Raw genomic sequence first — 26,703 nt, 5'->3', positions numbered from 1 at the left:
CTTACCATTTCATACAATCACACTTTCTTTACTTTCATTTAAACAAACCATTTACACTTTCCACAAATTCTTCATTGCAATCATGAAACAACATCAATCATTCATGGGTTGGTTGCTTCTCTGTATGCATCTTTTGATCTTCCATTTTCCATCTTCTTCTTCTTTCAATTTCTTATGTCATCATGATGAGAGCTTTGCTTTGCTTCAATTCAAATCTTCATTCACTATAGATATTTACCCAGATTGTGAACCTTCTCATCTGAAAACAGCAACATGGAAAAATGGCAGTGATTGTTGTTCATGGAATGGTGTGACATGTGACACCATCTCTGGTCACGTCATTGGTCTCAACCTTGGCTGTGAAGGCATTGCAGGTGAATTACATCCAAACAGTACCCTTTTCGATCTTCCTCACCTCCAATCACTTAACCTTTCTTACATTCATTTCTTTGGCTCTCCTTTTCATTTTAAGTTTGGTGGGTTTCTAAGTCTTACACATCTAGACTTGTCTAAATGTAACTTTAAAGGTGAAGTTCCTATTCAAATCTCACATCTTTCCAAATTAGAATCACTTCATCTCTCTGTAAATGAAGAATTAGTTTGGAAAGAGACAACCTTGAAGAGGCTTGTACAAAATGCAACAAATTTAAAAGAGTTGCTTCTGGACGAAACTGATATGTCTTTAATAAGACCAAACTCCGTGGAATTGATCTTCAATCAATCTTCCTCTTTGATTACTCTTAATCTTCATAACTCAAGATTAAGTGGAAAATTGAAAAAGAGTCTTTTTTGTTTACCAAATATTCAAGAGCTAGATATGTCATATAATGACAACCTTGAAGGCCAACTTCCAGAATTGAGTTGCAGCACTTCTCTCAGAATCTTGGATCTCTCAAATTGTCCATTCAAAAAAGGGCCAATTCCTCTGTCTTTTTCTAACTCCACACATCTTACTTCCCTAGGTATTTCAGCAAATAATCTTAATGGTTCAATCCCATCCTCACTTTTAACTCTTCCACATCTAACTTATTTGGATGCCTCTTACAATGCTCTTAGTGGTCAAATCCCAAATGTATTTCCTCAGTCAAATAGATTTCAAGAATTAGACTTGAGTGACAACAAAATTGGAGGTGAGATACCATCATCACTTTCAAACCTTCAACAACTTACTCACTTATATCTTTCATCCAATTTATTTTCCGGTCGAATCCCAAATGTGTTTGGTAGGATGACCGAACTTCAATACCTCAATCTAGCTGATAACAATTTAGAAGGACAAATTCCATCTTCATTATTTAACTTGAATAAACTAGTTGAATTATATTTCTCTGATAATAAATTAGAGGGTCCCTTACCCAACAAAATTTCAGGTTTCCAAAACCTAACTGGGTTAAATTTAAATGACAACTTACTAAATGGAACAATTCCTTTGTGGTGTTTATCCTTGCCATCTTTAAGAGAAGTAGATCTATCAAACAATCGACTTACATGGCATGTCGATGATGCATTCTCATCAAATTCCTTAGAGGCACTGTATCTAAATAACAACATGTTACAAGGAAATATTCCGGAATCCATTTTCAGACTTGCAAATCTAAAACTCTTGTGGCTATACTCAAACAACTTGAGTGGTCTTGTCAATTTTCAAATCTTCTCCAAACTTCAGAATCTGTCAGATTTATCCATTTCACAGAATAGTCAATTGTCACTATACTTTGAATCTAATGTCTCTTATAGTTTTAATCAACTACTAGTATTAAAATTAGCTTCTGTCAATCTGATCAAATTCCACAAATTACAAGGAAATTTCACAAATTTGGTTATTCTTGATCTTTTTAATAACAAACTTAATGGAATGCCCAATTGCTTAATTGAAACTGCAGGTCAATTAAGGTTTTTGAACCTCTCTCAAAACATGTTCACGTCTGCAGATCAATTGATTGAAATGGCAGTGAATACTGAACATCTCAGTATACTTGATCTTAGTTTTAATTTACTGAATGGTGACATCCCTTTGGCAGTTTGCAATATAAGTTCTATGCTTGCATATCTCAACTTGGGACACAACAATTTGAGTGGTATCATTCCACAATGTTTTTCAAATTTTCAATCCCTTCAATTTTTGGATCTACAGATGAACAAATTTCATGGCACTTTGCCAAGTAACTTTTCCGAGTACATTACCATGATAAACCTTAATGGAAACCTATTAGAAGGCCTTTTGCCGAAATCTTTGTCCCATTGCAAAAGCCTCAGAGTTCTAAATCTTGGAAGCAACAGATTAGAAGACAAATTTCCCGTCTGGCCTCAAACTATGCAACATTTGAAAGTGCTGGTTTTGAGAGACAACAGGTTCCATGGTCCCATTGCCAATTTAAAGATCAAACATCTATTTCCAAGTTTAGTCATTTTTGATATCTCGGGCAACAATTTTAGTGGTTTTCTACCAAAAGCCTATTTCAAAAATTATGAAGCCATGAAGAATGTTACTCAAGTGGGTGGGGATAGCAGTTTGATATACATGGATGTCTGGTGTGATTTGCGATACCAAGGAGCAACATGCACGAATTCTGTGACTGTGACGACAAAAGGGATCAAAATGACACTGGTGAGAATTCCAAAATTCTTTGTAAGTATTGATTTCTCCAGAAACAAATTTGAAGGAGAGATTCCAAAGTCTATTGGAGAGCTTCATGCACTCAAAGGTCTTAACCTCTCCCATAATAGACTCGTCGGTCATATTCCCCAATCCATGGGAAACTTGACAAACTTGGAGTCTTTGGATCTTTCCTCAAATATGTTAGCCGGTGTGATTCCTGCAGAATTAGCAAATTTGGGCTTTCTTGAAGTCTTGAATCTTTCAAATAACCATCTTATGGGAGAAATACCTCAAGGACCACAATTCAATACATTTACAAATGATTCATATGAAGGAAACTTGGGGCTATGTGGATTTCCATTGTCAAAGAAATGTGGACCTGAACCTCATTCTCCACCTCCACCTCCAGCCAACAACTTTAGGAGTGAAGAGAAATTTGGATTTGGATGGAAACCAGAGGCAATTGGATATGGATGTGGATTTGTGATTGGAATAGGCATTGGATATTTTGTGTTTTTGATTGGAAAGCCTAGATGGCTTGTGATGCTATTTGGTGGTCAGCCTAAGAGAAGAGTGAACAGGAGAAGGGCTAGAGTGAGGAGGACCAATGGTTCTACTCAGATGGTGCAAATGTCGTAGTTTCATTGTTGTGCTTATTTTCTGTATTGTGTGTTGTTTATACTTTATGTTTAAAGTAAGCTCGATGTGAGTGTGACAATCTTGTCACTCTTATTTCATCTAGCTAGTTTGATTTTGAATTGTAAGTTTGTATTCTTGAGTTAGTTCTGCTTTATATGTGCCTGTTGCAACATGTGTTATTTAATAAAATTCCAAGTTTATATTTATGTTTGTAGCTATTTACTGTCTGAATGTTTATGAGCATAGTATAGTACACTAGAGAAAAGTGTTTTGTAAGAAATCAATATTTAAGAAGTGTGCATATTTAAAAAGTGTTTATGAGCATAGTATAGTACAAATTAATGAGAATTATTACTTTTTTTAATTGTGACAATAACAAACTTATTTCATTCATAATAATGTGAGTAATACATCCCGATCAAAAACTTGGGAACCAAGAAATAGCCTTCAGTAACCAAAAGCCTCAGCCTCTTTTGGTGACAAAATTGCAGACTTGAACAATGTGTTGGCTTGAACGAATTCTCCTTTATCATTTCACAAACACATACCAACACCGTATTTCCTTTGCGATTAAAACATGGAAACATCGATATTGCATTTGAAGTCTCCCCAAATATCTACGGTTTCTTTCACTTTATCATGACTGTACTGTCATGTCGTACAGCAGGTGCATTGCTCCGTTCTGTCTCTGATTGGAAGAGCTAGCCACTCCACCCCGCATCAGACCAATAGAAATATGAACCTATTTCTCGCAATTATAACCACATTGATCATGGCAAGTTCTTAGTCTATGAAAGGCATTAATGTTGTGAAATGAGAAATCAAATTCATTAGCTTGTGGAAGATAAATCAAACCAATCATTGCTCCTATAACACGGTAACAATTACTTCCAAGTCAATGTATACAATTTCTTGGTAGATTTAAAAAAAAACAATGACTTCCAAGTCAATGTAGGGGGTTAGACTTAGAAAGACTCAACAATTTACTTTTAAGTTTTTCTACTAGTAATTCTTACCATATACATACTTTCTTTTCTTTTCTTTTTGTTTTCTTTGTTTCAGGTAAACAAAGCATTAACACTTTCCACAAAATCAATCATTCATGGGTTGGTTGCTTCTGTTTTTGCATCTTTTCCTTTTCACTTCTTCTTCTTCTTTCAATTTATTATGTCATCTTGATGAGAGCTCTGCGTTGATTCAGTTCATGTCCTCCTTCACGTTATCTTCTGATCTCGATTGTACTAGGGATGAACCTAATCATCTGAAAACAAAAACATGGAAAAATGGGACTGATTGATGCTCGTGGCATGGTGTCATATGTGACACCAGCTCTGGTCATGTGATTGGTCTAAACCTTGGCTGTGAAGGCCTTGCAGGTAGGTACATTACATCCTAACAGTAACCTTTTCCATCTTACTCACCTCCAAAAACTCAACCTTTCTCAAAATAATTTCTTTGGCTCTCCTTTTCATTTTAAGTTTGGTAGGTTTCTCAGTCTTACACATCTTGACTTGTCTTGGTGTAACTTTGAAGGTGAAATTCCTCTTCAAATCTCACATCTTTCCAAATTAGAATCACTTCATCTCTCTCAAAATTATTGGTTAGTTTGGAAAGAGACTACCTTGAAGAGGCTTATACAAAATGCAACAAATTAGAGGGTCCCTTACCCAACAACATTACAGGGTTCCAAAAACTAACTAATTTGAGATTAAATGATAACTTGCTCAATGGAACAATTCCTTCCTCTTTATTATCTTTGCCTTCTTTGGTAAATTTAGATATAGCAAACAATAATATTACCGGCCATATCGGTGCAATCTCATCATATTCGTTAGAGACGCTATCTCTATGCGGCAACAAGCTACAAGGAAATATTCCAGAATCAATTTTCAACCTTGAAAAGCTAACTACACTATGTCTATCATCAAACAACTTCAGTGGTGTTATCAATTTTCAACACTTTTCCAAACTTCAAAATTTGAATTCTCTTTCCCTTTCACATAATACCCAATTATCACTAACCTTTGAATCCAATGTCAATTCCAATTTTTCTCTACTAAAATTGGAGTTGTCTTCTTTGAGTTTGACTCAATTTCCCAATTTGTTAGGAAAACTTCCAAGTTTGTATCATCTTGATCTATCCCAATAACAAACTTAATGGAAGGGTGCCTAATTGGTTGCTCAAAATATCAGGATCGTTGAATCTCTCTCAAAACTGTTTCACTTCAATAGACCAAATCTCATTGAATATTGTGCAGCTCAGTAGCCTTGATCTTAGTGTTAACTTACTGGAAAGTGACAATGACATCTCTTTGTCAATTTGCAGTATGAAATCACTTCAATTACTCAACTTGGCACACAACAAATTGACCGGTAACATTCCAGAATGTGTTGCTAATTTATCATACCTTCGAGTTTTGGATCTACAAATGAATAGATTTGATGGCACTTTTCTAAGTGACTTTTCAAAGGACTGTGATCTTCATGTTCTGAATCTCAATGGAAACCAAATTGAAGGTTATTTGCCTATATCTTTGTCTCAATGTAAAATGCTGGAGTTTCTAAACCTTGGCAGCAACAAAATAGAAGATAGATTTCCTGCTTGGCTTCAAACTTTGCCAAATTTGAAAGTGCTAATTTTACGAGATAATAATTTGCATGGTGGCATTGGCAATTTAAAGATCAAGCATCCATTTCCCAGTTTGGTTATTTTTGATATCTCGGGTAATAACTTTAGTGGTCTGCTACCGAAAGCCTATTTCAAAAATTTCAAAGCCATGAAGATTGTTACTCAAGTAGGACAGAATATCAGTAGGCTATATATAATGGATTCAGAAGGGTCCTATGATTCTGTGACTGTGATGAACAAAGGGATCAATATGAAATTGGTGAAAATTCCAATAAACTTTGTAACTATTGATTTGGCAAGAAACAAGTTTGAAGGCAAGATTCCAAATATTATAGGAGAGTTTGCAATTTTAAACAAGCTATTTTTAATACATAGTGAACTGATGAGCCGATGATATACTCCAGCAAGCCGCTTCTATTTTTCAAAAGATTTTGCTTCTGGATGGTCGGTACGGTTACATAATGTTCTGTTTTGTGTGTTAGTTTTTATTCTGTTTAAAATAAGCTTGATGTGAGTAGACAATCTTGAGCCTCTTATTTGATCTATTTTATTTTGGGTTGTAAGTTTGTACTCTCAATATATTGTGTGTATTTAGATAGTGTCTGTATGTAGCTAGAATTTACTTTTTATCCAAAACCTATAAAATACTCCCTCCGTCCCAAAATATAAGAAAAAAATGAGTCAAACAAACTTGATGTATTTATTTGGTTCAAAATTTGGACCAAATACATTCACTTTTGTTGACTAAATATATTCTGGTGTTGACTATTAATTTATATGTCTATATGTGCTACTTAATTTATGTAAAGATTTGTTAAACCAAGTTTGCATCACTGTTAAGATATTCGAGTGCATCAGAAATGGAATAGTGCTGTCATGGGAGTTCTGCTGCATAATTATACAGAACAGATGCCAATGTGGTCTTTTTGCCTCTTAAACTAAGGAAGAATGACATATTTTGTTTGTTACACTTGCTTAACCATATTAATCATTTTCAGAGTATCCTTTTTCACGTACGGATTCTAAATCAACTTTCATAAACATGAGCTTTTTAAATTTGTGCCTAATCAAGATAGATATACATTTACACTGCAAGCTATTTTTAACACAAGGTGCAGCGATGATATGCTCCCGCAAGCCGCTTCTATATGTTACAAGGTGCTCCATGTTCAAAAAAGGAAAATGTACATATTTGGCGTTGGAGACATCAATATCCCTTAGAAAGGTGTTTGTCTGCAAATTGTCAGAGCCTTATTTGGATCTAAAATGATTGCAGACTGTCAATTACATATATTATATAGGAGTTAAAACTCATCCTCCTAATTCACCCTTAATATAGGAGATCATTTGACAACCTCCATTCTAAGTATATTTTTTTCCTTTTCTGTTTTTTGAAGAACTGCAGAACATAACGATACGTATAAGTTTTGTCGTGGAAAACGAATTATTAATTACTAATAGAAAAGCTGAATAAAGAAAGTTGATTTGACTCCTATATATTGAAATATTGTCCTCAATCTCATTCTCCCTCAAATTTTCCATAATCAATGATAATCAATGAACTCATTCAAAAAATGAACAGTTCTTTAACAATGATAAATTTGAAAAGTTATGAGATTTGAATGAAACAGGAATGACATCATGTAGATTTATTTTATGCTTCTGTACTAAAACATTCTTTAATGTCATATTACTTACTAATAACATATAAATAGTTAATTAATACGCACAACATGGTCATGTGACAAAGCTTTCTCAATCCTCATGGTCTTGGACCCTGAAACTGTAAATGTAACATGATTCACATTTGTTATCTATCATCAAGCATGTTTGAAGGAAAATTACCTTAGTTGGTAAAGATTTAATTTAAATCCCACAGAATGTGAGTTCGAATTATGCTGCCGATGTGAAGACCTCGTTAAAGGGCAATATTTAACATGAAAAATAAGCTCAATCTTGGCTTTAATTTTAATGGCCTAAAATGTATAATCCACCCTAAAACTAGGTTTAAGAGTTTCACATCTAAACTTGTGTTCTGTTTAAATTTTAGCAAAGGGTTTAGGCTAGTGACACAGAGTGGACTTTGGAAGATTCTTCATGATCCATACAAATGAAGTAAATACAAAGAAGAAAACTGATAGGCAGAGAGCATTATGACTTAGATCTTTGCTGCGAAACATATACATTTTATAGAAACACGATCTTTTCTTTGCCAATTCTTATTATACCTAGAAGAACATTGATATTTTCATTCTTATTCATGCTTATTCAAACGCAAAAAAGTTAAATCTCTTTGAAAACTCAACATTCTTATTCATGCAAATTTTGTTAAAGCATCGGCCAAAATATTAGCTTCACGATATGAATGATTAATAATCACCTCCCAATTCAAAGCTAGTAAAAACTTCTTAATAATATGAACTAGAGTTCACCCATCCAGAGATCCTGTTATGAATTGCCTTTGAAGTGATGTGAAGAGGAGAAAACAGGATTTGGATCTGGCCATCACGCGGGGCATGGCCCTGGCTACGCAGGGAGTAATTGTTGTAGCAGGAAATTGGTTCATAAGCTGTCCACCACGCGGGGCGTGGCCCTGGTCACGCGGGGCTTGGGCTGCTGGTATATATATGCTGCTGTTGCGTTTTCAGCCGCAAGAGAGAGGAAAAATGTAAGTTTTTAGGGTTCTTCTTCCAACAACAAGGCTAGAGTGTTAGAGAATTTATCTTGGGTAATCTTTAGGGTTGGGGAAGTGTTTCTAACACCTTGTAATCACTTGGAAAAAGATTATTTTATTCAGCAAACTCTAATTTAAAACTTTCAGGTTTTGCAGATTCTGACCGGGCAACTTGTCCTACAACAAGGAAATCTGTTACGGGTTATTGAAGTCAACAAGGAAGCAGTCTACCGTCTCCAAATCAAGTACTGAAGCTGAATATCACGCACTAGCAAGCCTTACATGTGAATTGCAATTACCTTGCCCATAATCCCACTTTCCATGAACGTACTAAACACATTGGAATATATTACCACATCATAAGAGAGAAGATTCAAAGTGGTTTGCTGCGACTTTTTCCCATACTTTCTATTCTTACAAAACCTTTACACGGCCCCTCATTCCTCACTCTCATATCCAAGCTTGGCCTTCATGAAATCCACAGTCCAACTTGTGGGGAGTTTTACCTACTGATATTACTTGACCAAATTAATTTAATTTAATTGTAATTAGTATTAGTTAATGTGATTTGGTCAATATGTGAATAATATTATATTTTGCCTTATATAGTTACAACGGCTCTATTACTTAGGCTATATATATGTAACAAACTTTTCCTCAATTGATACAATAATATACGGTATGTTATCCTTCAATCAATCTCTCTGTTTTGGCAACTTCAATACTTATTATTGAAATCTCCTGGTCACGGGATGAGATTTGGGAAAAAGGGTAGATTTAGGAAAAATCTAAATCTTGCAACTCTTTTGTATTGAATCTTTGTAATCAAGAAGGAAGTTTGATAGTGGATTAGAGAGTCTCTCTCCCCCAGAGTAGGTTGGTTTTAACCGAACTGTGTAAACAATATCGTGTCTCTATCGTTATTGGTAGTTTTAGCTTTTGTATTTAAATTGCTCATTAAATTTGATTTGGTTGCTTCAATTCATTTGTCACACACATCTAAGTATTAATGGTGTGGTTTTCGGTTCGAATTCACAACAATTGGCGTCCACCGTGGGGCAAAGGGTTAAACGGATTAAGTATCATGGGTTCAAAATGGGTTATCGAGGGACTTTCCGGAGACAATTTGGAATTGTAGAAAGTGAAGATGGGAGCAAGAGCAATCTTAAGGTTCAAGATGATGGATAGAACATGACGTGTTGTTATCCGGTGCCTCGGAGGTAAAAAGCTAATGGAGATTGCGATGAAGGTCGGCCTGGAGAGGCGGTGGAATAATACTCGGGATTATGTTTGAAACAGCAACTTTATTATTGTGAGAATGCGAAAGTGCTAGTGTGGTGAAGTTGAGAATCGGTGGAGCTTAAGTCATGGACTTAGGATGCCCAGATCATATGTGCTTTGAAGAAGAAGTACTTTGAAACCCCTAGAGCTAGTTGAATGTGGAGTTTATTCATCTTGGAGACGGAAAAGCTTGCAAGGTTCGAGGTATGGTTTTAGTTTGTCTGGTTTGACAATCTGTAGTTTCTTCTACACGATTTGAGGTATTTTTCTTGAACCTGGATGCATAGATAGTAGCTAAATATTTGTTAGATGGTTCTACTATTATTGATAATGCATCAGTTACTAGTGGTTATAATTCTCATGATGTGGTTAAAATTTGTGGGACTTGGGTTGGTATTTGTTAGTGACATGGATTTAGGTGGACTAGTGAAAGAAAGTTTACCAGGTAGTGGAACTAAATTGGAAGTGTTGGAGACTACAAGGTGGAAGACATGGTGGATATACCGATTTGAGACTTTGGTGGAGGAAACTCGATTTGAGGTAGAGTCTCTTACTACTGGGACTAGAAGAAGACAGTCGACATTAGCTATTGGCTATCTAATGGGAGATAAGGAGGAGAGTGGTATTGTTGCACCAAAGTGGTATGGCTATGGAGACCTTGTGAGTTATGTTTCGATTGTGGCCGAAGAAGTGCAAAACTTGGAAGATCTTCGGGGGAGGCAATTGAAAGCAACGGTGATCAGACTTGGTAACTTGTAGGACTGCTGGAGGTAGATGAATGCAAGGAGAGTTTGATGTTGCAGCTTGTGGAACCACCTAAAATTCCAAGGTTGGTTGGAGGCAAGAAAATCTTCAAGAGTACGGAAGGCATTCCGGGGATTGAGAATGTGTGGTGAGGCTTGTAGAATTATTCTAAATTCCATGGATAGTTGGAAGCAAGCATTTCTTCGGGAGTACGGAGAGGAACATTTCGGGGTTCGAAGAGGGAATGGTGTAAACTTGTAGAGCTACATAAAAATCCTACGGTAGTGGGAGGAAAGATCTTCTTGAGGGCGGAAGGCATTCCGAGGTATGAAGGGAGGAGATACAAACCGGGAAACTTGTGAGTCTAGCAATGGTTGTTGGAAGCAAGTGAAGGTTGGTGTCAAGGTCAAGATTTGACTGAGACTTGGATTTGATCTGGTGTCTTGGACGGTAGTTCAGGGTGGAGCATCACGTTGGTTGGTGGGAAGTTGGCACCACCATCAATTTAAAGGCAAGATGGAGATTGTTAGGAATTGCCATTGAAGTAATGTGGAGCAGATAACATGGATTTGGATCTGGCCATCACGGGGCGTGGCCCTGGCTACGCGGGGCGTAATTGTTGTAGCAGGAAATTGGTTCAGCAGCTGTCCACCACGCGGGGCGTGGGCTGCTGGTATATATATGTTGCTGCCGCGCTTTCCGCTGCAAGAGAGAGGGAAAATGTAGGGTTCTTCTTCCAACAACAAGGCTAGAGTGTTAGAGGGTTTCTCTTGGGTAATCTCAAGGGTTGGGGAAGTGTTTCTAACACCTTGTAATTACTTATCATTGAAATCTCTTAGTCACGGGAAGAGATTCAGGAAAAAGAGTAGATTTAGGAAAAATCTAAATCTTGCAACTCTTTTGTATTGAATTCTTTGTAATCAAGAAGGAAGTTTGATAGTGGATTGGAAAGTCTCTCTCCCCAGAGTAGGTTGGTTTTAACCTAACTGGATAAACAATTTTGTGTCTCTTTATCGATTTTGGTGGTTTTAGCTTTTGTGTTTAAATTGCTACCGCAAATCTATTTTATTATAACCACGCGCTTGAGCTATTTTTGTTCAAGCCGCTAATTTTTGAACAAGTTCAAGCCACTAATTAAGTTAATTGATTGGAAATTTTTTGCTACAGCGGGAAATAAATATGAAACGATTATTATACGGTAATGACTTGTGGAATATAATTCTTTTTTTAATATAAAAAATGACTTGTGGAATTATTTTCCTTTTGATTAGTCTCCACCAGCGTTCTTAATGGGACGAAAAAACAAAATTAATGCAGCTTAGCATACACGTTCTATCTTTGGAGAAGACTTCCAAATCAATTTAAATAGAACAAAGATATCACTTTCAGATATCAACCAAATTTCCATAACATGATAATGTAATTGCATGGTCTAGAAAATTAATGGTGTTTATTAGAATGATATAATAAAGGGTATATAACAAGAGACAACGATTACTTGTCAAAAATACGAAAGAGAGATAAAGACTAATTTGGCCTAAAAAGCAAGAACATTGACTTCCCAATCAATGAAACTATTATGGGTTAGAAAAATTCACAAACGATCATAATAACGTAATGAATGTGTTAGAAAATGAATGATGCTTATTAGAATGACCGAGAAAAAGACAAGGACTAATTGAAGGAGAGACTAATGTGAGATCTTTTTTGAGTTAGATAAAAAGAATGGTGCATAATTTGGTAAAAAAAAATAATTTGAATGGTGCATATTAGAATTACAAATAAAGGATATAGTAAGAGATAAGACTATACTTGTCAATAAAAAAGCAGACAAAGACTAATTTGGATCAATTGAAGGAGAGACTAATATAATTGTGGAGTTCATACCACCCGGCAGTTCATCGTAAGTCTGGAAAACGACGTCTAAACTATTCGGACTTGCTTGAATCGATACACTTAACGGATTTCTTTGTATTCAATTGATTTTGTTGCAGACTCTTCACCCGGCCCAGGTCCTTTTTGTGAGTTTTTTTAAAAAATTTCTTTGAAAAATAAATATATGAACTAATTTGGTTTAAAGAGCAGCATGACATTGTTGTTTTTTAAACTAAAATTATTTCCTCACCTATCCTCCTCTTTATCTACTTCGAACTAAACAAACTCTAAATTTTGACATCTAATTACTGAAATTAATGTCATTAAAATAATATTCGTCTAATTAACCATCGAAATTTTGGTTTAGTGGGAAAAAACAATATTCATCCGAAACAATAAAAATATTAAGGTTTAATTAGTAAAATGGTCCCTTAAAGATATTTTTGGTTTCACATTGGTCTCTTAAAGAATAAAATGACCGAATAGGTCCCTTAAACACATCTTCGTTAACCATTTTGGTCCCTTAAAGACATCTCGGTTAAATTTGGCTATAAATATTAATGTTACATTCCTTACCATTTCATACAATCACACTTTCTTTACTTTCATTTAAACAAACCATTTACACTTTCCACAAATTCTTCATTGCATTGATGAAACAATATCAATCATTCATGGGTTGGTTGCTTCTCTGTATGCATCTTTTGATCTTCCATTTTCCATCTTTCTCTTCTTCTTTCAATTTTTTATGTCATGATGATGAGAGCTCTGCTTTGCTTCAGTTCAAGTCCTCCTTCACTATAGTTACTTACTCTTATTCTGTTTACGATGAACCTTATCATCTGAAAACAGCAGCATGGAAAAATGGGAGTGATTGTTGTTCCTGGAATGGTGTCACATGTGACACCATCTCCGGTCATGTTATTGGTCTAAACCTTGGCCGTGAAGGTGTTAAAGGTACGTTACATCCTAACAGTACCCTTTACCATCTTACACTCCTTCAAAAACTCAATCTTTCTTACATTGATTTCTATCCTTCTCCTTTTCATTTTAAGTTTGGTGGGTTTCTAAGTCTTACACATCTTGACTTGACGTATTGTTACTTTAAAGGTGAAGTTCCTATTCAAATTTCACATCTTTCCAAATTAGAATCACTTCATCTCTCTTCGAATTATGAGTTAGTTTGGAAAGAGACTACCTTGAAGAGGCTTGTACAAAATGCAACCAATTTAAAAGAACTATTTTTGGAACAAACTGATATGTCTTCAATAAGACCAGACTCTATAGATTTGATCTTCAATCAATCTTCCTCTTTGGTTACACTTAATCTTCAACATTCAGGATTAAGTGGAAAATTGAAAAAGAGTCTTTTTTGTTTACCAAATATTCAACAGCTAGATATGTCACATAATGCCAACGTCGAAGGCCAACTTCCAGAATTGAGTTGCAGCACTTTTCTTAGAATCTTGGATCTATCAGGATGTCAATTCAATGGGCCAATTCCTCTGTCTTTTTCTAACTTCACACACCTTACTTCCCTACATATTTCATCCAATAATCTTAACGGTTCAATCCCATCCTCACTTTTAACTCTTCCAAATCTAACTTATTTGTCTCTCTCTTCCAATGATCTTAGTGGTCAAATTCCAAATGTATTTCCTCTGTCAAATAGATTTCAAGAACTATACTTGAGTTCCAACAAAATTGGAGGTGAGATACCATCATCACTTTCAAACCTTCAACAACTTACTGGCTTAGGTCTTTCATCCAATTTATTTTCCGGTCAAATCCCAGATGTGTTTGGTAGGATGACCGAACTTCAATACCTCTATCTAGCTGATAACAATTTACAAGGACAAATTCCATCTTCATTATTTAATTTGACTCAACTTTATTATTTAGATTTCTCTCATAATAAATTAGAGGGTCCCTTACCTTTGTGGTGTTTATCCTTGCCATCTTTGACATTTGTAGATCTATCAAACAATCGACTTACAACATGGCATGTCGATGATGCATTCTCATCAAATTCCTTAGAGGAACTAAATCTAAGTAACAATCTGTTACAAGGAAATATTCCAGAGTCCATTTTCACCCTCTCAAAACTAAACTACTTGAGGCTACAATCAAACAACTTGAGTGGTCTTATCAATTTTCAAATCTTCTCCAAACTTCAAAATCTGTCAGAATTATCCCTTTCATGGAATAGTCAATTGTCACTAAACTTTGAATCTAATGTCTACAATAGTTTTAATCAGCTATTTTCATTAGAATTGTCTTCTGTCAATCTGATCAAATTTCACAAATTACAAGGAAATTTCACAAATTTGGATATTCTTGATCTTTCCAATAACAAACTTAATGGAATGCCCAAATGCTTAATTGAAACAAATAGTTTGACCGTTTTAAACCTCTCTCAAAATTTGTTCACGTCAACAGATCAATTGATTGAAATGGCAGTGAACAATGAATATCTCTATATACTTGATCTTAGTTTTAATTTACTGAATGGTGACATCCCTTTGGCAGTTTGCAATATAAGTTACCTTCAATTTCTGAACTTGGGACACAACAATTTGAGTGGTATCATTCCACAATGTTTTTCAAATTTTCAATCCCTTAAATTTTTGGATCTACAGATGAACAAATTTCATGGCACTTTGCCAAGTAACTTTTCAAAGGACATTTCCATTCTAAATCTTAATGGAAACCTATTAGAAGGCCTTTTGCCTAAATCTTTGTCCCATTGCAAATACCTGAACATTTTAAATCTTGGAAGCAACAGATTAGAAGACAAATTTCCCGACTGGCTTCAAACTATGCAAGATTTGGAAGTGTTGGTTTTAAGAGACAACAGGTTCCATGGTCCCATTGCCAATTTAAAGATCAAACATCTATTTCCAAGTTTAGTCATTTTTGATATCTCGGGCAACAATTTTAGTGGTTTTCTACCAAAAGCCTATTTCAAAAATTATGAAGCCATGAAGATTGTTACTGAAGTTGGTGGGGATAGCAGTTTGATATACATGGAATTCTCGTGTGGAGAGTTTCCTATAGGTGATAGATGCACGGATTCTGTGACTGTGACAACAAAAGGGAACAAATTGACACTGGGGAGAATTCCAAAATTTTTTGTAAGTATCGATTTGTCAAGAAACAAATTTGAAGGAGAGATTCCAAATGCTATTGGAGATCTTCATGCACTTAAAGGCCTTAACCTTTCCCATAATAGACTCATCGGTCATATTCCCCAATCCATTGGAAACTTGACATATTTGGAATCTTTGGATCTTTCCTCAAATATGTTAACCGGTGTGATTCCTGCAGAATTAACCAATATGAATAGCATTGAAGTCTTGAATCTTTCCAATAACCATCTTACGGGAGAAATACCTCAAGGAAGGCAGTTCAATACATTTACAAATGATTCATATGAAGGAAACTTGGGGTTATGTGGATTTCCCTTGACAAAGAAATGTGGACCTGAACCTGAACAACATCAATCTCCACCTTCAACCAACAACATTTGGAGTGAAGAGAAATTTGAATTTGGATGGAGACCAGTGGCAATTGGATATGGATGTGGATTTGTGATTGGAATAGGCCTTGGTTATTTGGTGTTTTTGATTGGAAAGCCAAGATGGCTTGTGATTATATTTGATGGTCAGCCTAAGAGAAGAGTGAACAGGAGAAGGAATAGAGTGAGGACAACCAATGGTTCTACTCAGATGGTGCCAATGTCATAGTTTCATTTTTGTAGTTATTTTCTGTATTCTGTGTTGGTTTTTACTTTCTGTAATGTATGTTTGTACTCTAAATGTAATGTGATCATATTGAATTTGATGTACTCATGTGATTTCTTCCTATTGGTGAGATGTTTTAGATGTTGTTGTTCTTCTTGGTGTTGTTTGATTTTGATGAATAAATTGGAATTAAATGAATAAGTTCTACTTAATTTACTCAACCAGTTGTTGTGATGTTATCTCCAATATATGCATTTCAGTTAGTTAGAATCAAATGAGAAATTATATTTTTAATAATAAAATAAGATGAAACTTTTGCATCAAGTTTAGTGATGAAATGATATCTTAAGTTATGATAAGCAATCTCAACTGAAAAAAGTAAATCAAGGTGGTTGTTACACGTGTCTTGACTGTTTCATAATGATGATGTTACCTTAACTTCTCCGTAAATCGAAATTTACATAATTTTTAATCATACAACAAGTGTTACTAATACACTCAACAATAATTCTACTACTTTGGATTGAGAAACACTTGTTCACATCAAATGTAATAATATTCTTTTGTTAAACACAAAGCAAATTAAATATACTTAGCTTCCCCTTTTTCCTTTTTCCCTTTTTTCTTTTTCTTTCATGCATATCAAAACCTCATTGAAGATTCATTCATTGATTGATTGTATTTTAAGCAATCTGGCCTAATGATTCATATTTATAAGAACCTTTTACCTTTGCAATTCTGTTTTGTGTAATCGGAACAGAATTGTGTATAATAAATAAGCATTTACATTAGGTATGTGATCCATGTCCATGAATAACTTTCTTTGTTATGGGGTGGTTGGACTCACTGTTGGGAAATGGAAGAAAGTTTATCAAAAGAAAAAGACAGTGATGCTGGTGAACCAGGTTTTTTTTTCTGATTTTCTTATCATATTCATGTATTATTCATTTTCTGTTGTTGGCTTTTGATATTTGATGTGTTAAATTCTTGATATATCAAAAAATAAATGAGATTCTGTTTTAAAATGTGCCTGAATATTAGCAATTTTAAAGGGATGATTAGTTTTAGAAGTTTGTTGAGTCATTTTTTTACACAAGTTTGTTGAGTCTTTTGAATGTTAGTTTTTCTGTTTTTTCCAAATTTTAGATCATGTTTGTTATGCTAAGAATAAGGGACACATTTAAATATGTATTCAGATTGAATTATAAGTTACACTCTGAATAGGAATAAGCAATAAAAGATTAAATATTCACCTCCATAGAATATTTCATATTTGTCTCGGTCTACACCAGTTTTCACAGTCTAAAATCATAAGTTTGTAACATTACATTTTTTTATCCTACTTTCATTAGTTTATTACTTTTTGTTCTATCATAATTGAATCACATAATGATACTGATCATAGACAAGGATATTTTAAGACTAATGCATGGTTAACATGATCAAGTAAAGCACTGGAAGAAGAACTATGCTCTCTATCAGGCTGAAAATGAGGAACGGACTCAAACTTGTCGCTTGCCACAGTTACATAATGTATTAGTACCATATATGGATTTTGGAGATATTGATATCCCTTAAACGGTGTTGTCTGCAAGTTGTAGAGCCTTGTGTGGGTTTAAAGATTTCATGTAGCCAAGCAGTTGATCTTTAAAAGTATTGCACACAGTCTGCTATAGGGTATAGCGCCTTTCAAAACCAGTTTTCACATTCAGTTGGTATCGAAGTGGCTAGGAAGATCTCAGAAGAAGCCAAAAGGAATGATTCTATGTTTAATCTTTCCTCTATTGTACCATACACTAATTTCTGGATATTTCAAGCTACAAAAGTTTGATGAGGTTCTCGAGATATTGACTCAGATGAAGGATTTTGGTGTCTTCTACTTCTGCACCAATGTTGATGAATATGATAAGTTGATCGAGTCTCTTCGCTTGAAGGCTATATGGATTTGGGAATACCAAAAGAGAATCTAGAAAAGAAATGGAAGCTTTGGATAAAAAATTTCCAAAGAGCAAAAGTGATTCCCAACTTTGGCCTATGACACCATCACCTTCATTGTCGAAAGCCTATGTCTGATGCTCATTTGCTTGTTGCTGGACTAGTTACTCTTTTGAAATTGTTAAATTTTGGGGTTTTAGAATCATGCAAGTGTTTTTTTTTTATCAATGTAAGGAATATTTATGGCATGCTTAATTAAGAGATTTTGGAAGCTTTTTGGCTATTTCTCACTTTCAACTCGGCATCTTCAAACTGCACATTATTGAGAAATTGTCTATGATGTGTATCAAGTGAAGCAATTAGGAACAAAACAACTTTGATTTACTTCGTGCAGATTTTTCACTACCTTGAGATATATAGGAAGAGGGGGATCTTGGTTGAAACTAGAATCCTGAACTTGGATATGAATCTCTGAGTACCTCTATTAAAAAGGTATGCCTGAGACATAAACTCCATGCTGTGACCAAAGCCATTGCTTCCTGCAATCTGCATGGAACCGACAGACGGAGGTGACATTGAAATATTGTCCTCAATCTCATTCTCCCTCAAATTTTCCATAATCAATGATAATAATGAGAGCCAAGGTGTTGAGGCTAATTAAGGATCTAATAGTAATGTTTAGATGAAATGAGTCAACTGCATCATACATACCAATAACTTGCCTAAATATTGGAGGCAGAACATTTATGAAAATAACAAGATAGATGTGACTCATCTCATTCAAAAAATGAACAGTTCTTTAACAATGATAAAATTTGAGAAGTTATGAGATTTGAATGAAACAGGAATGACATCATGTAGATTTATTTTATGCTTCTGTACTAAAACATTCTTTAATGTCATATTACTTACTAATAACATATAAATAGTTAATTAATACGCACAACATGGTCATGTGACAAAGCTTTCTCAATCCTCATGGTCTTGGACCCTGTTATCTATCATCAAGCATGTTTGAAGGAAAATTACCCTAGTTGGTAAAGATTTAATTTAAATCACACAGAACGTGAGTTCGAATTATGCTGCCGATGTGAAGACCTCGTTAAAGGGCCATATTTAAGATGAAAAATAAGCTCAATCTTGGCTTTAATTTTAATGGCCTAAAATGTATAATCCACCCTAAAACTAGGTTTAGGAGTTTCACATCTAAACTTGTATTCTGTTTAAATTTTAGCAAAGGGTTTAGGCTAGTGACACAGAGTGGACTTTGGAAGATTCTTCATGATCCATACAAATGAAGTAAATACAAACAAGAAAACTGATAGGCAGAGAGCATTATGACTTAGATCTTTGCTGCGAAACATATACATTTTATTGAAACACGATCTTTTCTTTGCCAATTCTTATTATACCTAGAAGAACATTGATATTTTCATTCTTATTCATGCTTATTCAAACGTAAAAAGTTAAATCTCTTTGAAAACTCAACATTCTTATTCATGCCTATTTTGTTAAAGCATCTGCCACAATATTAGCTTCACGATACGAATGATTAATAATCACCTCCCAATTCAAAGCTACTAAAAGCTTCTTAATAATATGAACTAGAGTTCACCCATCCAGAGATCCTGTTATGAATTGCCTTTGAAGTGATGTGAAGAGGAGAAAACAGGATTTGGATTTGGCCATCACGCGAGGCATGGCCCTGGCTAAGCAGGGAGTAATTGTTGTAGCAGGAAATTGGTTCATAAGCTGTGCACCACGCGGGGCGTGGCCCTGGGCACGCGGGGAGTGGGCTGCTGGTATACATATGCTGCTGTTGCGTTTTCAGCCGCAAGAGAGAGGAAAAATGTAGGTTTTTAGGGTTCTTCTTCCAACAACAAGGCTAGAGTGTTAGAGAATTTCTCTTGGGTAATCTTTAGGGTTGGGAAGTGTTTCTAACACCTTGTAATCACTTGGCAAAGGATTATTTTATTCAGCAAACTCTAATTTAAAACTTTCTGGTTTTGCAGATTATGACCGGGCAACTTGTCCTACAACAAGGAAATCTGTTACGGGTTATTGTGTGTTTCTTGGCTCCTCTCTCATTTCATGGAAATCCAAAAAGCAGTCTACCGTCTCCAAATCAAGTACTGAAGCTGAATATCGCGCACTAGCAAGCCTTACATGTGAAATGCAATGGCTGATGTACCTCTTTAAAGATCTGCACATCTCTTTCTCTTCCGCTGCTTCTGTTTTTGAGACAATAAATCAGCCATCTACCTTGTCCATAATCCCACTTTCCATGAACGTACTAAACACATTGAAATAGATTACCACATCATAAGAGAGAAGATTCAAAGTGGTTTGCTGCGGCTTTTTCCCATACTTTCTACTGCTCAAATAGCCGATGTTCTTACAAAACCTTTACACGGCCCCTCATTCCTCACTCTCATATCCAAGCTTGGCCTTCATGAAATCCGTAGTCCAACTTGTGGGGAGTTTTACCTACTGATATTACTTGACCAAATTAATTTAATTTAATTGTAATTAGTATTAGTTAATGTGATTTGGTCAATATGTGAATAATATTATATTTTGCCTTATAGTTACAACGGCTATATATATGTAACAAACTTTTCCTCAATTGATACAATAATATACAGTATGTTATCCTTCAATCAATCTCTCTGTTTTGGCAACTTCAATACTTATCATTGAAATCTCTTGGTCACGGGAAGAGATTTGGGAAAAATGGTAGATTTAGGAAAAATCTAAATCTTGCAACTCTTTTGTATTGAATCTTTGTAATCAAGAAGGAAGTTTGATAGTGGATTAGAGAGTCTCTCTCCCCCCAGAGTAGGTTGGTTTTAACCGAACTATGTAAACAATATCGTGTCTCTATCGCTATTGGTAGTTTAGCTTTTGTATTTAAATTGCTCATTAAATTTGATTTGGTTGCTACAATTCATTTGTCCCACACATCTAAGTATTAATGGTGTGATTTTCGGTTCGAATTCACAACAATTGGCGTCCATCGTGGGGAAAAGGGTTAAACGGATTAAGTATCATGGGTTCAAAATGGGTTATCGAGGGACTTTCCGGATAGAACATGACGTGTTGTTATCCGGTGCCTCGGAGGTAAAAAGCTAATGGAGATTGCGATGAAGGTCGGCCTGGAGAGGCGGTGGAATAATACTCGGGATTATGTTTGAAACAACAACTTTATTATCGTGAGAATGCGAAAGTGCTAGTGTGGTGAAGTTGAGAATCGGTGGAGCTTAAGTCATGGACTTAGGATGCCCCGATCATATGTGCTTTGAAGAAGAAGTACTTTGAAACCCCTAGAGATAGTTGAAAGTGGAGTTTATTCATCTTGGAGACGGAAAAGCTTGCAAGGTTCGAGGTATGGTTTTAGTTTGTCTGGTATACCGATTTGGGACTTTGGTGGAGGAAACTCGGTTTGAGGTAGAGTCTCTTACTAGTGGGACTATAAGAAGACAGTCGACATTAGCTATTGGCTATCTAATGGGAGATAGGGAGGAGAGTGGTATTGTTGCACCAAAGTGGTATGGCTATGGAGGCCTTGTGAATTATGTTTCGATTGTGGCCGAAGAAGTGCAAAACTTGGAAGATCTTCGGGGGAGGCAATTGAAAGCAACGGTGATCAGACTTCGTAACTTGTAGGACTGCTGGAGGTAGTTGAATGCAAGGAGAGTTTGATGTTGCAGCTTGTGGAACCACCTAAAATTCCAAGGTTGGTTGGAGGCAAGAAAATCTTCAAGAGTACGGAAGGCATTCCGGGGATTGAGAAGCTGTGGTGAGGCTTGTAGAATTATTCTAAATTCCATGGATAGTTGGAAGCAAGCCTTTCTTCGGGAGTACGGAGAGGAACATTTCGGGGTTCGAAGAGGGAATGGTGTAAACTTGTAGAGCTACCTAAAAATCCTACGGTAGTGGGAGGCATGATCTTCATGAGGGCGGAAGGCATTCCGAGGTATGAAGGGAGGAGATACAAACCGGGAAACTTGTGAGTCTAGCAATGGTTGTTGGAAGCAAGTGAAGGTTAGTGTCAAGGTCAAGATTCGACCGAGACTTGGATTTGATCTGGTGTCTTGGACGGTAGTTCAGGGTGGAGCATCACGTTGGTTGGTGGGAAGTTGGCACCACCATCAATTTAAAGGCAAGGTGGAGATTGTTAGGAATTGCCATTGAAGTGATGTGAAGAGCAGATAACAGGATTTGGATCTGGCCATCACGCGGGGCGTGGGCTGCTGGTATATATATGTTGCTATCGCGTTTTCCGCCGCAAGAGAGAGGGAAAATGTAGGTTTTTAGGATTCTTCTTCCAACAACAAGGCTAGAGTGTTAGAGGGTTTCTCTTGGGTAATCTCAAGGGTTGGGGAAGTGTTTCTAACTCCTTGTAATCAGTTATCATTGAAATGTCTTAGTCACGGGAAGAGATTCGGGAAAAATAGTAGATTTAGGAAAAATCTAAATCTTGCAACTCTTTTGTATTGAATATTTGTAATCAAGAAGGAAATTTGATAGTGGATTGGAAAGTCTCTCTCCCCAGAGTAGGTTGGTTTTAACCGAACTGGATAAATAATTTTGTGTCTCTTTATCAATTTTGGTAGTTTTAGCTTTTGTGTTTAAATTGATATGCAAATCTATTTTATTATAACCACGCATTGAGCTATTTTTGTTCAAGCCGCTAATTTTTGAACAAGTTCAAGCCACTAATTAAGTCAATTGATTGGAAAAATTTTGCTACAGCGGGAAATAAATAGAAACGATTATTATACAGTAATGACTTGTGGAATATAATTCTTTTTTTAATATAAAAAATGACTTGTGGAATTATTTTCCCTTTGATTAGTCTCCACCAGCGTTCTTAATGGGACGAAAAAACAAAATTAATGCAGCTTAGCATACACGTTCTATCTTTGGAGAAGACTTCCAAGTCAATTTAAATAGAACAAAGATATCACTTTCAGATATCAACCAAATTTCCATAACATGATAATGTAATTGCATGGTCTAGAAAATTAATGGTGTTTATTAGAATGATATAATAAAGGGTATATAACAAGAGACAACAACTACTTGTCAAAAATACAAAGAGAGACGAAGATTAATTTGGCCTAAAAAGCCAAGGACTAATTGAAGGGTTAGAAAGATTCACAAACGATCATAATAACGTAATGAATGTGTTAGAAAATGAATGATGCTTATTAGAATGACTGAGAAAAAGACAAGGACTAATTGAAGGAGAGACTAATGTGAGATCTTTTTTGAGTTAGATAAAAAGAATGGTGCATAATTTGGTAAAAAAAAAAAATTGAATGGTGCATATTAGAATTACAAATAAAGGATATAGTAAGAGATAAGACTATACTTGTCAATAAAAAAGCAGACAAAGACTAATTTGGATCAATCGAAGGAGAGACTAATATAATTGTGGAGTTCATACCACCCGGCAGTCGTTCATCGTAAGTCTGGAAGACGACGTCTAAACTATTCGGACTTGCTTGAATCGATACACTTAACGGATTTCTCTGTATTCAATTGATTTTGTTGCAGACTCTTCACCCGGGCCAGGTCCTTTTTGTGAGTTTTTTTAAAATTTTCTTTGAAAAATAAATATATGAACTAATTTGGTTTAAAGAGCAGCATGACGTTGTTGTTTTTTAAACTAAAATTATTTTCTCACCTCCCCTCCTCTTTATCTACTTCGAACTAAACAAACTCTAAATTTTGACATCTAATTACTGAAATTAATGTCATTAAAATAATATTCGTCTAATTAACCATCGAAATTTTGGTTTAGTGGGAAAAAACAATATTCATCCGAAACAATAAAAATATTAAGGTTTAATTAGTAAAATGGTCCCTTAAAGATATTTTTGGTTTCACATTGGTCCTTTAAAGAAAAAAATGACCGAATAGGTCCCTTAAACACATCTTCGTTAACCATTTTGGTCCCTTAAAGACATCTCCGTTAATCAGTTTGGTCCTCGAAAAAATGGACGGAAAGGACCAAACTGATTAACGGAGATGTCTTTAAGGGACCTATTCGGACATTTTTTCTTTAAGGGATCTATTTAGATTTTTTTTAAGGGACTAATGTGAAACCAAAAGTATCTTTAAGAGACTATTCTCCTAATTAAAGTCAAATATTAATGTTCCGTAAAGAAAAATATCAATGTTGACACTTTGAATGACAAATTTGTATTGGTTAAACCAAGATTTATTTTAAGAGGTAAGGATATGTTACACAAAGTTACTGCCATATATTGCAATCAACTCTATATTTAAATAAAAATTTATTAATTAAGAAAATTCACAAAGACAATGTAAAAATAATTAAATTAAGGCTAAATTATTCCTTTGGTCCTTTAACTAATTTGTTAGTTTCATTTTGGTCCATTAACTATTTTAAGATCGTTGAATTTAGATTCCAATAGAAATATCGTTATTTTGAATGAAAACTAAATTTTGCCTTACATTCTTTACCGTTTCATACAATCACACTTTCTTCAATTTGACTATAAATATTTATGCTACATACATTCTTTACCATTTCATACAATCACACTTTCTTTTCACAAAATCTACAAAAGAACTTAATGCTCGTAGCCACTGTAACATTATCAATTTTAAAGGTTCTGAATGACTCTCCTCTTACCGCAAGGTCAGATAGAATCTTTAAAAGATTACAAAGATAATTGTAAAGATATTCAAACTAAAAACTGAAAGTCTACAATTACTTAAATAGAAACAAGAATTCGTGAACATGAACGATAAAAGTTTATGACATCACCAAATAGTAACGCAATAACTATTTTATAATTCTAGATAAGTTGATCAATAAAAATGAATGTATTCGGTCCAAATTATTAACCAAATACAACAAATTTATTTGACTCACTTTTGCTTATATTTTGAAACGGAGCGAGTATATATATATATATATATATATATATATATATATATATATAAACCTCTTAGTACTCCTACTTTGTATTTTGATTATTTTATTGGTTATATATAATTATCTATTTGCCATTAAAAAAAATTAAAATTCTAAATAAGTATGAAAATCAACCTCTTGATGATTTGATGTCATCGGTGGAGCTATTTTCAGCATTATCATTGAGACTATCAAATTTGGCTAATAAGACCAAGATATACAATACATGATGCATAAAATAAAAAGCAAGTGTGCATTGCGATTATGTGGTATTTCTCGCAGAGATTATGTTGTCTATTTTTTTTTAATGGTAAAATAATATTATATAAAATACGACAAAAGTATAATAGAATATTTAGATTTTAAAGGTTACCAAAAGTACAATCCACAATACATCTAAGAGACTATAACATATGTAAGTAAAGGGGACAACAGCAGCAAAAATAAACACCTCTAACCTCCGACCACAAGAAGATCCAAAAAATCTCTTAGAAAGAGGCAAGGATCAACCACGAAGAGAAAATACACAAGAGACCTCCAATCAAACAGACCTCACGAAGGGTGCATATCGTTTACCTAGAATAGGGTGCATATCCCACTCAAAATTGGGGCTGTTAAGATTTTTACCTAGAATTATGTGATGTCTTTCTATAAGCATACACACACTTCTATTCTTGGTAGTTTATTTCTCTGTTTATTTTTCTATCTTACCTTAAAGATTGTAAGATTCTGTTGGAGTGTATTTCTAGTACATCTTATATATTTTTCGTTTGTATATCTATATATAATATATTTGCCATTAAAAAAATAGCATACACACTTCTATCTAATAGAAGCCATTAACTCATTTTCATACATGCACCACCATACACATATAAGCTTGAAAAACATCAATTCGACACATGTAAATGGTTCACGTTTTTCATTTCATGTATATGCATTTTGAAAACAAGTACATTATTTCTACAGAAATACTGTAAAATACTGATATATAAAACTAGAATAATGTTTTAATGATTATAATTTTTTATGGTTAATTATAAATTATGTATATTAAGACAATGAAGTTAATGATAAATTTATAATTTTCAATTGAAGTATATGTTATACGATCAAGTTCATTGAATTTACGACCAGTCAAAAAATATTTTATGTGGATATATATATTTTCCAGCCTTAATTCACAGAATGAAAATGAGGGAATTATTCAATTTAGGTTAGGATCATTAAATTTAGATTCCAATAGAAATATCAACAATTATTTTGCATGAAAATAAGGGAATTAATATAGTTCATTTGTCAAATCACCTTCGCATAATTTTTTTGTAAGCAAAATGTATCCTCTGCGCGCAACTGCAGAGATTAATTCCTTCGAGATAATTGAGATCTATTTAAGGGGTTAACCTCTCCCAACAAATATTTCTCCATACGCACCGGCCGGTGATCGAGCCTTGAACCAAATAGTTAAGAGACTCAAGTATCTACCACTTGTATCGTGTTGGTTCCTTCACATAATTTAGTTTCCGGTGTGTGGTCACCAAACAAAGATATCCAAAACTAAATTTGGCAAAAATAAAAATTTGTATCAAATTATTGTATATTAAATTTGGCTATAAATATTAATGTTACATT

The 26,703-nt window shown here is 34.7% G+C and overlaps 1 protein-coding gene and 1 pseudogene across 1 annotated transcript; both read left to right on the top strand.

The window, feature by feature from the left end:
• On the top strand, nt 1–16,335 carry LOC123921373 (receptor like protein 22-like). Its single transcript, XM_045973889.1, has 2 exons — nt 1–2,494; nt 15,441–16,335. Exons 1-2 carry the CDS (start codon nt 83–85, stop codon nt 16,185–16,187), a joined length of 3,159 nt encoding a protein of 1,052 aa, XP_045829845.1. The 5' UTR covers nt 1–82; the 3' UTR covers nt 16,188–16,335.
• LOC123921379 lies at nt 4,341–4,894 on the top strand (annotated as a pseudogene).
• Nucleotides 16,336–26,703: the final 10,368 nt, after the last annotated feature.

This window comes from Trifolium pratense, linkage group LG4 (genome assembly GCF_020283565.1).
Source record: "Trifolium pratense cultivar HEN17-A07 linkage group LG4, ARS_RC_1.1, whole genome shotgun sequence".
Lineage (NCBI taxonomy): Eukaryota > Viridiplantae > Streptophyta > Magnoliopsida > Fabales > Fabaceae > Trifolium > Trifolium pratense.
This window is presented reverse-complemented; position numbering and strand designations above follow the sequence as displayed.

Excerpts from the sequence above, each read along its gene's own strand:
- LOC123921373 (XM_045973889.1), top strand. The coding sequence starts at position 83 with ATGAAACAACATCAATCATTCATGGGTTGGTTGCTTCTCTGTATGCAT. Across the intron at positions 2,495-15,440 it reads CCATGAAGAATGTTACTCAA|GTTGGTGGGGATAGCAGTTT; the intron begins GTGGGTGGGGAT and ends ATTGTTACTGAA.